This window comes from Orbicella franksi, chromosome 15 (assembly GCF_964199315.1).
Source record: "Orbicella franksi chromosome 15, jaOrbFran1.1, whole genome shotgun sequence".
Lineage (NCBI taxonomy): Eukaryota > Metazoa > Cnidaria > Anthozoa > Scleractinia > Merulinidae > Orbicella > Orbicella franksi.
Window position 1 is genome coordinate 18,743,018 of NC_138159.1, and position 16,155 is coordinate 18,759,172.

At 41.0% G+C, this 16,155-nt stretch overlaps 2 protein-coding genes across 2 annotated transcripts; one reads left to right on the forward strand and one right to left on the reverse strand.

Annotated features, from left to right (window-relative positions):
• Positions 1-4,031: 4,031 nt before the first annotated feature.
• On the reverse strand, positions 4,032-11,490 carry LOC145469659 (uncharacterized). Its single transcript, XM_081453416.1, has 8 exons — positions 11,328-11,490; positions 10,735-10,929; positions 9,994-10,055; positions 9,474-9,690; positions 8,659-8,939; positions 6,071-6,326; positions 5,300-5,595; positions 4,032-5,131 (listed from the first exon to the last, which is right to left on the reverse strand). The coding sequence occupies exons 1-8, from the start codon at positions 11,404-11,406 to the stop codon at positions 4,151-4,153; spliced, it is 2,367 nt and encodes a 788-aa protein (XP_081309542.1). The 5' UTR covers positions 11,407-11,490; the 3' UTR covers positions 4,032-4,150.
• A 562-nt stretch (positions 11,491-12,052) lies between these two features.
• On the forward strand, positions 12,053-15,899 carry LOC145470203 (leishmanolysin-like peptidase). Its single transcript, XM_081454035.1, has 2 exons — positions 12,053-13,270; positions 13,982-15,899. The coding sequence occupies exons 1-2, from the start codon at positions 12,410-12,412 to the stop codon at positions 15,122-15,124; spliced, it is 2,004 nt and encodes a 667-aa protein (XP_081310161.1). The 5' UTR covers positions 12,053-12,409; the 3' UTR covers positions 15,125-15,899.
• The last annotated feature ends 256 nt before the right edge of the window (positions 15,900-16,155 follow it).

Sequence of the window (16,155 nt, forward strand, 5' to 3'; positions counted from 1 at the left end):
CAGCTCGTCTTGCTGAGCATGATGGGAAGCTTGGCTTCCAAAATTATACGTAGGCATGCAATGCATCCACGCGATGATAAAATTGTCTCTGTACCCGTGGTACATAAAAATTCAAAAGAAAAAGAATAGAAAACTGATGAGGTAGAAAAATGTAAAAAAGTGTCATTCACAAAATTATATGGATTTCAAGAGTCACACGTCTATCGGAGAGAACAATTTATTTCTTACTGTTCATCCTAAGCATTTATTATTACTATCATCATCATCATCATCATCATCATCATCATTATCATTCATTCATTGTGCTCGTTGCTGTTAAAGTTTGCTTAATCAACTCCCTAAATCCGAATAAACGGCCAAATAATGAACAGCCAAACGAGCACAAAACAAACGAAAGCCCGGCCGAACAAAAAGACGGCTGAGGGTGCTGAGAACATCTCTGCTATGAAACGAAATCAAAACATATAAAATTATGTTCCCGCCATTTCGTCTCAGGTAGTTTCGAGAAAGTCGCCTGGGCTGTACACGCATCGCGCGAGTAACATCCTTGGAAGAACTGGGTACCATGTCTAAAAATAACTTAAGAGGGATTACCTTAGGTAAAGGACATGTATGGGGGAGTCACTCTCTCACCTTGATAATCTCTTGTTTACACCCATTCTCGACCCCAGAGCTCTTCTCTTTTGCGCATGACGAAAGGCGAGAAAAGCGTTCGCGCGCGGTTAAGAAAGCGAAGAATCTGGGGTCGAGAATGGGTTTACACCAGGCTCCGGTTTTTCGAAGGCTTGATAACGCTATCCACCGGATAAATTGCTGTCCACTGGATAAGTGTTGGCAAAACAAACCACGCTATCCATTGGATGGTGATTTATGCGGTGGAGAACGTTATTCATCTTTCGAACAATCCGGGCCAAGGCGGCACCAGCGCGGACCTTTTTTTCCGCCTTGTTTACACGCCACATGCGCACTAAGGTTGACATTGACGTAATCAACTATGCTACCAAGTGCGCGACTAAAATGAAAGCAAAATTTTCATCCCGTGACCAAATAAATTTTAATTAACCTGTACTAAAACCAGGAACACAAGAATAGTAGCATATGCCTAACCACTTTTTCAAAAAAGCTGAAAACAACTCATTAAAATTAAAAAACCCCTGTTTATCCCTAAAGTTTATGTCATGAAATGGAAGTGGCCAGTTTATTCAATGCGTGATTAGTTTCTGGTTGTGAGGAAAAGCTATTTAGACCGTATTTTGGCCGCGAAACCAGGGAGTTGTCAGGGAGGGTTTATTAGTTTACAGCTGGTGGGAAATCATATTTCACCTCTCCGTCTTCTACCAAACGTTTACATGAAAAAGTTGCCCTATCTTTAGGATTGACCGAACCAAATTGGTCAAAATTGGCCTTCTGAGTTTCGAGTACAGTCGAACCTCTCCACAACAGTGACCTTGGCAACAGAGGAAAGTGGCCGTTGTAGAGAGGTGGCCGTTGTAGAGAGGTGGCCGTTATGAGGTGGTAGGGGTGTAATATCATGATGACACCGGTTTTTTTCTTGTTGTCAACAATTTACGCGCATTAGTGGTTGCTGCCGTTGGGGAGAGTTTAAATAAGAGTGAATGTGTGGACCGTCCGCCGGGACAAAAAAAAGTGGTCTTTGTAGAGGGCTGGTAGTTGTGGAGAGGTGGCTGTTAGTGGAGGTTCCACTCTATACTCTGTTTCTTGCTACTTGTCTCTGATAGGCCAAACAAAAAGTTATCAGGGATAATATAGAGTTAAAAGGTGCCTTGCCCCTGGGGTCGCTCCACCTTCAAACGCACTGATAATCCACCCAATCCCCAGAACCAACTTTGTGATGTCAACTTTAATTTTTGCTACAGTTAGGTCTATAAAGTAATGTACGAAAAGTTCTTTCGTCTGTGGGAGGTGGTTAGGTATGAGGAGGGTTAGGGTTAGGGTTAGGGGTTTAGGGTTAGGGTTCGGGTTACCTATGAGGAGTGATGCTTTTTCTAGAGTAAGCATTTCCTCCAGTAAAAGGCTTTAACTGATAGGCAGCAAAGTTCAGAGTCTTCTGTTAGTTGAAAGCATTCTTACCGACCCTTACCGTATCAAGGAAGCAGTGTTTGCGGTGAATTTTTGGAAAAAGAACGGCTTTGTCTTTCTCTGCTCACATTTATAAATGGTAATGACTTTGAGAGCAATGGCAAACCTGAGAGTTGCATTGCCACGATGCACTGGGTTGGAAACTCTTAGCCGCCACATCCATTAGAACAGATCTAGATTTTTCAACCAACTGAACCTATAGTGTTTAATAACCATGCTCCCCAGGTGTTACCTGTAGCTTGGTGATTAGAGTATTTAACCAGTGAGAAGAAGGTCTTTGATTCGACTCTCTTGGGGGACTTAGTAGTTCTTTGTCCCATGGTCCTGACAACTAAATTTACGTCTTACTCAAATTCAATTAAGAGATTGCAAGAGAAAGCGTTGTCTTTTGAGCTCTGCCCTCGAGGGGACTGTGTTAACACTAAAGCGTGTTTAGTGCAGTGGATCCCCGTTAATATGGTCACCAACGGGCCATGAAAATTTGGCCGTATTAACGAGGTGACCGTATTAATGGGTAGGGGCAAATTTCATGACTGGTCTAAATTGAGTGACGCCTTAGCAGATACATTACAGTTGCACTTCTAAATAACTTTTCTTTGATAAGCAACAGAATGTAGATATAATTTTCAAAAATGAGACTTCAATCAGTACATACTAAATTTACAATTAGAAAACATTCCTACGATAATATGCGCGCTGATTGGTTTGAAATCGTGTTTCTATTAAACAATTAGATTAGTTGACTCGGGCTGCGACCTCGTCAACTACCACTCGGGCTGCGCCCTCGCCAACTATCACACGATTGAAATCTCGAGCTCATAATCTAATTGTTTATTAATTAGTATAAATCTACTAGCGTTCTATTACGAATGCTGTACTCTGATTGGATACGCTACTCACTATCTATTCTGTGATAGATAGTGAGTAGCGTAGCAGTGTCCGCTTGTTAACAAAAGGACGGCCGCTTATTGGCGTTTTCAACTCGAAAGCCGGCCTTTTCCCACTTTGGCAAACACGACAAAAAAACAATTTGACGTAATCTGTTGTCTATACAAAATGAAGCAATCTCATTGGTTGCTATGCGTGGCAAAGAATTGTGATTGGTACAGGAAAATCACGCCACTGTCAAACTTAACTCGAGCGTGGCTGCTTCTTACACCACAGAGAGCACACAGTCTTGTTGAGTAGGAAGGGAGTAACTACGCCTTTGTCTCATGTCGCTTCTTACGCGAGCTGACAAGGTAAACCGCTACCTACATGTCCTGCATACGTCTTGCATAACACTGTAGCACTAAGCCTTTTCGCGTTGTGCAAAAATTTTTTTGGTTTACAAATAACATTGACAAGGGAGGCAACTCTTAGCCTCCGAGCAGGCTCATGTTTGAGTCACGTGCGCAAGCGGAGAGCATAGCGATCCGCCGGGAAGGAGTCTGGTGAAGAAGCTTTGCCGCTTGATTTCACGCTCGCGCCTACCCCGCGCGCGCTTGTGCTTCAACGTAAGCCTACTCGCGGCTATTTCGCGAATTACCACCCGTATTGCAAGTGCCGCAACATAAATCATTGACCATCATTGCGCCGAGCTATACACGACGAGTTCATTTTTTTTTGTAACATGTTGCCGCAGATTATTGCGACACAACTGATAGTAAGCACAATAACGCTTTTCAGCTTGTAATGCAACAGTGTTGCGCAGCAAGTTTCAAGAACGAAGCTACCCGTATAAATTCGACTTAAAGTCCAATCGGTGCAAACTTTCCATCTGAGGGATTGGGGCAATCAAATAAGGTTTTATCTCACTGATGAAGACAATGGCAGCTATTTACACATGAAAGGTTAAAGAAAGCTTTTACTTTAATAAAAAGTACTTCGGTCAACTATCTTGGTACAATCAAGCTAAACTAAGCCAAAGAAGTTGAGTAGTTTTAGTCGGGCAGAATATTTGGAGACTACCTACTTTTAATACTCTGGTAGTACCATATCATACATACGTCTCGTCTAAGAATAAACCACACACAAAACATTTTTTTGGAGAAAAAAATTATATGGTAAGTCACCTACACCTATGACTACGAAGGTGCGTGAATAGACTACTGGAGTGGCTAAACGCCTCGTTACATTGTGGACACTGATATGGCTTTTCACCTGTGTGAGTACGGAGGTGCTTGGTCAGAGTACCAGACACGTTAAACGCCTTGTTACATTGTGGACACTGATATGGTTTTTCACCTGTGTGAGTACGGAGGTGCGTGGTCAGACTACTAGCCTGGTTAAACGCCTTGTTACATTGTGGACACTGATATGGCTTTTCACCTGTGTGAGTACGGAGGTGCGTGGTCAGATGACTAGCCTGGTTAAACGCCTTGTTACATTGTGGACACTGATATGGCTTTTCACCTGTGTGAGTACGGAGGTGCGTGGTCAGACTACTAACCCGGTTAAACGCCTTGTTACATTGTGGACACTGATATGGCTTTTCACCTGTGTGAGTACGGAGGTGCTTGGTCAGAGTACCAGACACGTTAAACGCCTTGTTACATTGTGGACACTGATATGGCTTTTCACCTGTGTGAGTACGGAGGTGCGTGGTCAGAGTACTAGCCTGGTTAAACGCCTTGTTACATTGTGGACACTGATATGGTTTTTCACCTGTGTGAGTACGGAGGTGCTCGGTCAAATGACTAGCCCGGTTAAACGCCTTGTTACATTGTGGACACTGATATGACTTTTCACCTGTATGAGTACGGAGGTGCGTGGTCAGAGTACTAGCCTGGTTAAACGCCTTGTTACATTGTGGACACTGATATGGCTTTTCACCTGTGTGAGTACGGAGGTGCGTGGTCAAATGACTAGCCTTGTTAAACGCCTTGTTACATTGTGGACACTGATATGGCTTTTCACCTGTGTGAGTACGGAGGTGCGTGGTCAGAGTACTAGCCTGGTTAAACGCCTTGTTACATTGTGGACACTGATATGGCTTTTCACCTGTGTGAGTACGGAGGTGCGTGGTCAGATGACTAGCCTTGTTAAACGCCTTGTTACATTGTGGACACTGATATGGCTTTTCACCTGTGTGAATACGGATGTGCTTGGTCAGAACACCAGCCACGTTAAACGCCTTGTTATATTGTGGACACTGATATGGGTTTTCACCTGTGTGAGTACCGAGGTGCCTGGTCAGATCAATAGAGTGGTTAAATGCCTTGTTACATTGTGCACACTGATATGACTTTTCAATTGCATGAGTACGGAAGATCTTATTCCGATGGGTAGACTGAGTCAACGTCTTGTTGCATCGTTTAGACTGACACTGCTTTTCATCTGCATGAGTACTAGTATGGCTGTTAAAATCATATAACGATGTGAATTTTTTCCTACAGAGTTTACATTCCCAGATTTTTGCAATTGTTCTGGATGAACAGTAGTATCTCTTGTGTCTCTGTAAAAAGTTTAAGGAAGTGTACATCCTTTCACAGCCCTCGCAGGTGTAGCCAACACCTAAAAATAGAAGAATCAATTTTTTACATGATAAAAATAGACATACCTTGACAGTTTTTGTCTGTCGGAAATATCCTTATCGTGACAACGAGGACATTTCGCATTGTTTAACTCTGCACAATCATGCCATTAGAATTGATTTTGATGTCTAAAGTCTTGCACAATAAGTTAATTTCACGGTAGAAACGAAATCCCTCCAGCTGGCGACATCTGAGTGTCAAGTAAATTTGAGCGCTATACACCTCTAGCAATAAATACGCATACCTTGCTAATTCTACTACTTGGTGATTTTGTTATCGGCAGTCCTGAGTTCAGCCACTTGGTACTTTCGTGAAAACAGCCAGCTACTGTGCTTCCCGACATAGAGCAAAATGTCTTGTTCCATTACTTAATGTTTTGTAACAAACGAATCGTAAGCAAAAATGGAAATGAGATAAATACAGTATTGAGTTCGTTGACTCTGTTGGTTTAATACCTATTGAAATACTGTGGTCCTGATTATCACAGGGGGATATTCCTAAATCTTGGGCGTAGCTCTCTCCGTACCACACCAGTAGCTCTTTCCCTGGAGTTACTGGCTTGTAAGTACGGTAGTAAATCTCGCCTCTATACTGATAAGCAACCAAGTTCTGCTCGTCTTCACATCGAGAGCAATTTACAAACCGCATCCAGTTGCTATGGCTTTCATCTTGACCATCTAAGAAATGACTGAACTTGCCATCTTTCACAATCTGAAAAAAAATTATACTATAATGCTGCGCCTGAAGCCTACAGTAGCTGTATACGAAGAACATACATTCACATAATTCCAAAATTCCATCAGAGTCAGGAAAGGCAGGAAAATGATAAATAGTTAATTTCAAAATCAATGATGCATTGAAAATATTTACTGTTCAAAAGCACCATCACGTTACAACCGAACTCCCCGAAACTGAATAACTCGGAGAGAGGTCTCTCCAATTTTTTTTTCTTTCGGGTTCACTTGCAATATCTTAGGGGTGTTCCTTCCCGGCCGGAGTGTAACGGTTGATCATCGGTACTTCGGCGATTCACTGCGATGTTTCACTACGAATCGGTTTTCGGTTTGGAATTCAGAAATAAACGCGGAACAGTTCAGAAATTAGATTACCGAGACTTGAACGATGCAGTTTGTAAAGTGATTTATGTCCTACCGGGAGCCATAATCGGGGACGGAGACCGTAAGTCTTGGGATCCGCGCGCACCTATGATATGGGACAATTTTTCTATTTTTAGAACAAATTGCGCCATCCTGATGTCACATATTCGCGCGGATGCACGCACATGTCGGAGGCTCTCGCGTGGATGTTGTCGCGTTGCGTGATCAAATGGTGAGAGTTGAGAGACCTCGCGAGATTATCTTGCGTATTTTTCACAGCGATGGCAGGGAATAAGGCAGGGAATACGAACCAGGGCGCTTATATGTAGTTATATGCTCTGAGCTAACGGAAAAGGTGGGTTTTTCAGGGTCGAAAACAAGACTTCAATCTCACGCTGGGAATGAATAATAAGATCTGTTCGCGCTAGTTTTAAGCTTACGCGTATGTTTTTGCGTTTGTTCTGACTTAGCAAGAAAACTCTCTACTCTGGTATCGAGTTAATTTGTGAGTTTCTTAGACAATGGTTAATCATAACCAAAACCTGTTTTGATGGTGTCATAACCAAAACCTGTTTTGATGGTGTCTTTTTGTTTCTGCTTGTTTGGTGAGTTTGCAAAAGTTTTTGAAAGGAAAGTCTGACGCGTACAATTAGCTCATTTGCATAGTGCAGCTCGTGCACTTTCAAGTCCGAGTCGGTGTTTTCAATTGTCAACAAATCTTGACAAAGATTTCTTTCGTTATCTTTTGTGCTGAGATGCTGCAACAAATTTCACGAACGCAAAAAAGGCTACTAACATCATGTGTGTTTCTTCAACATAAGCATAGCGACGTTTTACACTGCGAAAATGAAAATAGACAAGGAGTTTTGATAACTCAATCAACAAAATCGAAATCGTTATTCGAAGTTGATTAAAGAAGGCGTCATCGTAACTTTGCTGATTATTTCTGCTTTTTTAACATATTTTCAGCTTAGCTTTTAATATGTTCTCAAACATTTATCAATCTTAAACATATTTAAAAACTATAGAGTTATTGTTTGAGTTCGGTATACGCTTTCACACGAAAGTGCGGCGGAAGTACAATTTGTCATGTTTACTGACTGTACAAAACACGTAACGGCGGGCGCTTTCATTCATCGACAACGGAGAATTTGCTGGATTTTTACACGAATAAAACTGAGCAGTATCTGCGGACGTAAAGTTATTGGGCCTTGATGAAACATCAAGCGTTGCTTACAATTCAGGCGAAACTCAAACTAGCGATAGACTGGCAAATTCCTCGCAAGCGTGTGGCAAGAGGAGCTAGGAAACTATGAAGTCCTGAAGCTCTGCTATATCTAAATGTATTCAGCTAGTTTTTTGCTGTGTAATGGAAAAGCTGTTAATCTTCAACATATGTGAAATTTAAAGTGGAGTAATGTACAGCTCACGTAAAAGAAGCATCCGTCGGAACACAACTTGGTCAGCGATATAAGCTTAAAGCGAAACATACCTAACTTCGACACTGTCTTACTTCACTCAGACTGGAGCAGCTTACGACGAAAATACTTAAGCAAAATTCCAACAGACGTAAACGCGTTGAGTTGTGGGCCAAAAACATGAAAGATTTCGGGAATTTCGGACGCCATTTCCTCCGCGCGACATCCACAAAATCCTCGCAGCATGTACGCGCGTGTGCCGCAGGCGATGGCGCAATTTGTTCTAAAAATAGAATTATTGTCCCATGTCATGGGGACAACCCCAATACTAGAAATGGCGCGCGCTTACGGTCTCCGTCCCCGATTATGGCTCCTGGTCCTACATTAAAAAGTCATATCTGGTCCCGGTAATTTGTCCGCGAATTTTAACTCAACATGTGTTCTACGAGCAAGACATGACCTAAGAGAGCTTAGGTCCTTTACAAACAGTTATTATGATTACTTTGCACATCATGATGATAACGCTACCTCCCACATGTAACTCGTATTTGTTTCGTCTGAGATGTGCTCCCATCCTATCTTTTTTCCTTTATAGGGACCGAATCGTACTCCTTTTGGAATCTCAGATGTACTGAAAACGCCTAAACCAGCTCCAGGAATAGATGACTGGCTTATTTTAAGAACTGGCGGTAGTGAAGCCACTGCGGATGACAAATTAGAATATCCTTCCATAATCTTGTCATTTATAACCTGCAAAGGGCCATGCACTGGACAATCACCGAAATGGAGGTCTTGACACTCTTCACAAACTAAACAATAAAAAAAACACAAATTGATTTCAAGGTTTAATAAACCGATAAGGCTCAAGTTCCAAGAGTGAAAATGAAGAAATTGGAAAACTCTCTGTTCATTAGAGGCGATAAATCACCTTACGCGCCTTGTATCATCAAAAGACCGCGCAGAAGGTGATGTGGGTATGTGCGGGGAGCGGAGTGGGGTGGTTTCTTACTACTCGATCGACAAACCGAAAGGATGACTAGAAGAGCTTATTTCATCTTAAGTATCACGAGGATTCAATGGGGATTTACTGTTTACTAAACACAAGTAGTCTTCTTGACAGACTTAAGGGAGAGAGAAATGTTCTCGAGAGCCGGCAATTACTGAATTTAAGCTACCTTGTACATGTCAAAACATGATCACAGAGCAGTCCAAATGTACATAACGGATGAGCAGCGCTAGCATTGACTTGGATTCACGATTTACACTAGTGTAAAAGCCGTAAGAAACCCACCAGGAGAAACAATTACTAAAGTATTTGAGGAATGATAAATTATTCCACTCACAAATGTAGTGGTCATCATCTGGAACCTCAGGCTCACAATAAGAGTGCTTTTTCCCACGAGTGGCATACTGAATACGTTTCTCGAGATGTTTATTTTCAGTCTTCTTTCTTTCCCTTCTTTTACCAGTAACCACAACAGTTTCTTCTGAAATGAAGTCCATTTCTTCGCCTAGTTGACCCAGCTCATCAAATGCGCTCGGGAAAGCGTTTTCTTCGTTCTCCACCTACAAGTTTTGAAAGACGAAAGCACACAAACAAACATCCGATAGCATATACCAGTTCGTGTTTTTCTTTTTGAAGGGAGGGTTAACATAGCATGAGTCACAGGGTCTACAAAGGCTTGTAATTTGGCACTCTAACAGTCTGATGTCAATACTTACTGAATTCTACATTTCTTCTTTCGGTCTTTTCTAAATGGTAGGAAACCGTCATCCATTTGTTTTGTGTTCCTGAAGGTTACTGAATGGGTATGGTCGTCTAGTTTGGCTACTTGTACTTAAATTAAATTATCGTAACATTACCAATTTGCTGGTTTCCTTTTCTCTTTTCAGAACAGGAACGGTTTGGGGTTTTGGTCTAAAATCTATAAAAAAGGAAAACGACGTATGTTAGAATATAGAGAAAGATGAAGAGAAAAATGTAAAAAAAAAAGAACGGGAAAGAGGGGCGAAGGAAAGAGGAGTCAAGAAAAGAGAAGAGGTGAGAAAATATATCTAAAACGTGAAGAGAAAAGAATACACAGACAAGATAAGAAATTATAACAATTAGTTGCTTTCCATAGAGCAGTTTTCGATTGAGTGTGGTAAAACCAAAACCAAACCTCAGTATTACTTACCAAATCACAAAACTCGCACCGTAGTAAAACCAAAACAAAAGTAACTGACTGAATACTTTCAACACTCAACGGAAAACCGCTCTAATGTAATTTTAATTTAATTGTAAGGGAGAGTGGAACGCGCGGTTACCTAACGGTTGGCGCACTGACTCCGGGTTCAGGTCCTGGCCAGAAGAGGGAGGGGAGAGGAGGGAAGGGGAGAGGAGGGGAGGCGTGAGGAGAAGGAAGAAACCAACAAAAGAGATTTTGAATCGAGGCACAAACACCACAGCCACGCAATCGCCCGGATTAACGAATTGATTACATGTAAGAGTCTTCCCTGTTTCAGCCAGGAATAGTTGGTCAGGTTTCGATTATCTTTTTTTTGTGGAGAAAGTGAATGAATTACATGTAAGACACAGCGACTGCTTTCTATATCGAAACTAACCAGGGATAAATCTCTTTATCATTTTATTTCGTCTTCTAACTTCTTCTGATCCTGGAACCCAATCCTCGTCGCTGTCATCACCACTTTCACTTGAGCTTTCGTCATCTTGACTAATGGGTACCTCCTTCGGTTTTTTAACAGGTGTTTTGCGAGGACGACTTGGAAGACCAGAGGGAACTGCGGGAACAGGAAGTCCTGAAAAATTGATAATAAAAAGAGAAGTTAATCTAATAAATCGAGAAAGTTGATCGGTAAACACGTTGATATATTAAAGTAACCTCAGTTGTAAATAGCTAAGGAAGTAACAAGTCATTAATTATCTATTTACCATCTTTATCAACGTTTCTATCCTTGGGGAATGAAATAAATTCTCTGTTTTGCTGAGCTCAAATATCGAAAACTGCCAATACCCTCACATTTTACAACAGAAAAGGGACAGCGAGCCTCCAAATTTTCCTTCCCCATTTTAGGCACTGGTACTGAACAAAACCGATGATAAATCCAACCTAGTGTATTTGTTTTCACTCCTATAGAGAAAAAAATTACTTAATTAATAAATATGGCCTGTACATCGTTCTAATTAAAACACTTACCAAGACTTTTCATGAATTCATGGTTCCTCTTTATGTTTCTCAGCCGAAGAAGCTCGTATTCTGATAAAGCCCCGGCCATCTCAGGTAACAAGCCTATTTTGATTCAGTCCCTAGTCTCCGCTGTCGACAAAGTAATCTTTAGAATCAGATACTAACTTCTATTTATGGTCGATAAGCGTAAATAAACTTATAAGATTATTGTATAGGTTTTAATCCTGTGCGCTTTCAAAGTTAAGCTTATATGCTTGCTTTACTTTCATCTTCACATACTTGGAAAGTGGCTTTGTCAAAACGAATTATTTTTAAAGTCTTAGAAACTGAACAGACCCAATGATTAGTTGTGACCAGCTGAACACAAGGGTTTTTCAGCAGGTTTTTTCAGCAAGGTTTTTTCAAACTATCAAGTGGCAGTTTTCTTGTCGGATCTTTTTCTTCTTCTACACAGCGTCCTACATAACAAAATTAACTTACCTCTTTTTCAGCGTACTTTGTTCAAACACTGACTAAGTATCCAAAGTATCCAAAACTGATCTTTTAAGTTTCTTCTTGTCGATTTTCAGGACTCCCAACACAGCAATGTCAAACTTTTTTAGCTTTTTTTAGCAATACTTTTACGTAAGAAAAGCACAGAAAAGAAATAATTTTTTTCCCTCGATCAACGTCATAAGCTACAAAGCGTCTGATTGGTCAGCGACTCACAAGCAGAAGAAAAGGGCGCGAAAATAAACCGCGGGTTACACAAGTGACATTTTTTTCCCTTCCGGGGGATTTCCAGGGTAGGTAAGGACACGGGGAAGGGGAAGTCAATACGATAGCATATTGCTATTTCTTCTGAAAAGCATTTAATTAACAACTAAATTCAATTTTTAAAAAACGCTTTTGATGGACACCGTTCTTCACTGTTCAAAACCACGAAACCATTCAAGGCCGTTCCCGTTTTGGATGACATCAACGCAATAGGACTTTAAACTGTACATGCTGCAAACCTGATTCAGGAAACGGGCTCCCGTCGCGCCACTCCCTTCAAACCAGCCAATCAACAATGTCGTTTCCAGATCCCTTGCGTAGCGTAGGGTAACAACATGGCCGCCGAAGGTGTGCTCTTTCAATATACGATCCTTTTTAGTTTAGCCACCTTTTGCTCCCTAGCGGATGAACCGATCCGTGAACACGACGAAATGATCCGTCACATTGTACTCGAGCCATCCCACGTAATAAAAAGACGCAGTATTGACCAGCCATTGCGGATTTCACTGGATTTTCTCGACATCAACAAGTTAGAAAATCCGACGATCGTTAAGAATATTTTACGTGAAGCACAAGAGTACTTCAGAAAAACTTTGAAAGTCCGAAAGACAACATCCAAGATTCTTCTTCAAAGAAGTTGTTCTAACAAATCTTTCTTCACGAGAAGCGCCGACGGAAAACGTCCTGGTAACGTTCGATTTTGCCATGAGGCGTGCAACTCTTCTAGAACCTTATGTGGGCCGATTGATATTCCAGAACACGATTTAGATCAGTGTAGAATATGTGATCAAAATGGCCAAAATTGTCAGAACGACACACGTCCAGGTTTTACTGCCGGTGAAGGGCACAACGACACGGATTTTATACTTTACGTGACAGCAGTTGCCGATAGTAATTGCAACAGCATAACAACACTAGCTTATGGTTCTGCTTGCCAACAAGAAAGCGCCTTAGATCGACCAGTTGTGGGATTTATCAACATATGCCCAGGAAAGGTCACCGCAGATGAGCTTAGAACTAGCTACAGTGAGGTACTTGCCACGATAAAACATGAAATATTTCACGCTCTTGGGTTCGCACCATCACTGTATGCCTTTTACCGGAGTCAGAATGGAGATCCGCTGACTCCACGATCGAGTAATGGACTACCAACAACAGATGAACGTGTTCTAAAACACTATAAATGGAGCAAAGAGGTAATCCATTATGCATGTCTCTAACACACTAGTGTAGGGATCTGTCTTATTGGACTCACATACTGTACATATACACTGGGTGAGGTAGCAAACAATGTCCCTAACCCTAAAACAATAACAGCTGCTATACCATGATGACAAGCTTACAGGCGCTGCTATTCTTCCGTATACATCGGTCCTGCACCCAAAATATAGAACGCTAAGCAGCGGTTGGAAGGTTAGTTACAATGTTTGCTGCACTGGTGGGTTAAAAATTGCAACTGGGTGCTTCAGTAGTTGTTTACTGCATGAAATATACCATTTTGCAAGGCTTCTAAGCAGGTTCTCCCATTTTCTCCTCACACTGCCTGACTCTTAGCACCTGCTATCATGTGTTCCATAACTAGGGCTGGTTTATCAGTGTGTTGTAGGGGTTTGATTATACAGTGGAACCTCGATTTAATGAAGGGCCAAGGGTCTGGCAGAATATGTTCGCTATAACAAGGTTTTTTTATGTCATGGTTCTGTTACATATATATTTTACTATTACTGGGGCAAAGAATACCATTCGTTATACCAAGGACTTCGTTAAATAGAGGTTCATTAAATCAAGGTTCCACTGTAGCAAGGACTTGTGTTGGGCTAGAAGTGACTAGGCTTGAATGTGATCATTCTTTTTCTATCACCATTATTTGTTTGTCATACCGGTATATCTTTCATTTTTCTTGCTAGACTGCAAAGGAAGTGACTAGGACTGACTGGTTAACACGGACTGGTGCTGTGCGCCACAATGTTCACATAATGGTCACACCAAGAGTCAAGGAAGAAGCAAGGAAACATTTTAACTGCTCAACATTAGAAGGAGCTGAACTTGAAAATCAGGGCGGTGAAGGGACTGCATTGGCACACTGGGAAAAACGCCTGTTCGGAAATGAAGGAATGACTGGCGTCTTCACTCAAAACTCTGCATTCTCTAGGCTGACGTTAGCACTGATGGAAGACACAGGCTGGTACAAAGTAGACTATAATATGGCAGAGCCATTGCAGTGGGGGAAAAACTTGGGGTGTATGTTTGCTAAAAACAGCTGTGGAGCTTGGATGAAGGCACAAAAAGATGCAGGAAAAACCGTGGCTCCATTCTGCAATAACGTCAAGAAAAACAGTAATTCCAAGACTAGTTGTACAGTTGACAAGACATCTGTTGCAAGCTGCAACTTAGTCGAGTATGAACAACAGCTGCCTGGTGATTTTCAAAATTTTGTCGCCAGTTCTATTCCAGGAGTCGCTGGATCAGAAGAGAATTATGGTGGATCCGTAGCTTTGGCAGATTACTGTCCATATTATCAAGCTTTCACGTGGACTAAACAAGGCAAAGATGTTAGAACTTCTTCTTGCATCTCGTATCACAACAATCTGGAGCAAGACAAAAACTATGCTTTGGAATCGTATGGGACTAACTCACGATGTTTTGAACAATTGGGAAAGTGGACTAGGCAGAATTGTGGTGTGCGCTGGACAGCAACAAACTGGGGAAGTGGTTGTTACAAATATTTATGTGAGCCGGACTCACTAAAGATGGAAATTGTAGGCTATAAATTCAAGTGTTTTTACAAAGGGCAGCATATCAATATTTCTGTACAAGATAATGACTGGGAATATCATGGAGAGTTAATATGTCCTTCTTGTCAAGAGGTGTGTCATGATGACATATTTATTTGTCCCACGGAAGTAAAACCTGCCCCCCAAAATTCTCAACCAGTACCTAAACTTTCTCCCGCAGCCTGCTCTCAATGTTCTATACTGTTCCAACAGGTTTTGGGTCTTGAAATGCTTCTAATATTGGTTTACAATGCTTACTTCAGGCTGCAATTTTAATGGGTGTTTTATCCAAGCTACAAATTTACAGTATCTACTCTGAACTTTTTTTATATGTCTGTATTTAATATTTTATACTCATCTGAAAAGAGGTTTCAAAACATGGCTCAAAATTGTTTTATGTAATATTTTAGAGTCAAGTACTACCCTGGCTACAAAATATGTATTTAACAAGGGAAAACAGAACAGCTCTACTCACAGTTCATTGTTTTCTAGCATGACCATTATTAAAAAAAAATGATCTAATTTTGACAGTACGCCATTTCTGAGTTGCCTTTTACCTCTGTCTCAAAACAAGTCTCTGTGCGTGTGCAAAAACGTTCATATGAAAATGTGTTTTGCCTACAGGTTCATTTTCATGCAAATCAAACTTGTTTTCATATGAAAGGTTTTGCCCCAAAATTGTTTTGAAACAGAGGCACAAGGTAGAAACATCAGTTATGTTACAAGACTGAGATTAAAAAAAAAAAGCTGGTTTACATGTTTGCCGTGTGGGAGTACAAGGAGGACATTAGGCAATTGATCTCATTTTTAAAGGTAACTCAGAAATGGCCTATAATTGTGAAGTGTTTTGCAGAGTCTTAACATGTCTGCATTTTCAGCTGTGCGACTGTAAATTGCTTTGCATCAGCTTCAATGAAAAAACAAATGTAAATAAACTGTCTGTAAAAAGGACCAAAACCAAACCAAAACTGCTGAATAATGCTTTTTTTTAGAACACTTTATTTAAGTTTTATTTTAACAATGAATGAAATAAATGGCTTTACTTAATTTACTTGCCCTTTGATTGTATTGGAACAGTTTACTTCCAATGAGTGAGCGAGAAACATCTGATTTCTCCCTACAATATCCTTGCACTGCCAGCAAACAACTACATGTAAGTCACATTGTCTTTTTATGGCTTCTTAAACATAAAACAAATAAAAATTTCCAAGGAGGGGGTCATTGGGTTTTGGGGTATTGGAGAATTTTTCTTGTGGTATTTCGGTAATTTCAATCCAGAAATGCGGTATTGCAGTATTCTCCAAACC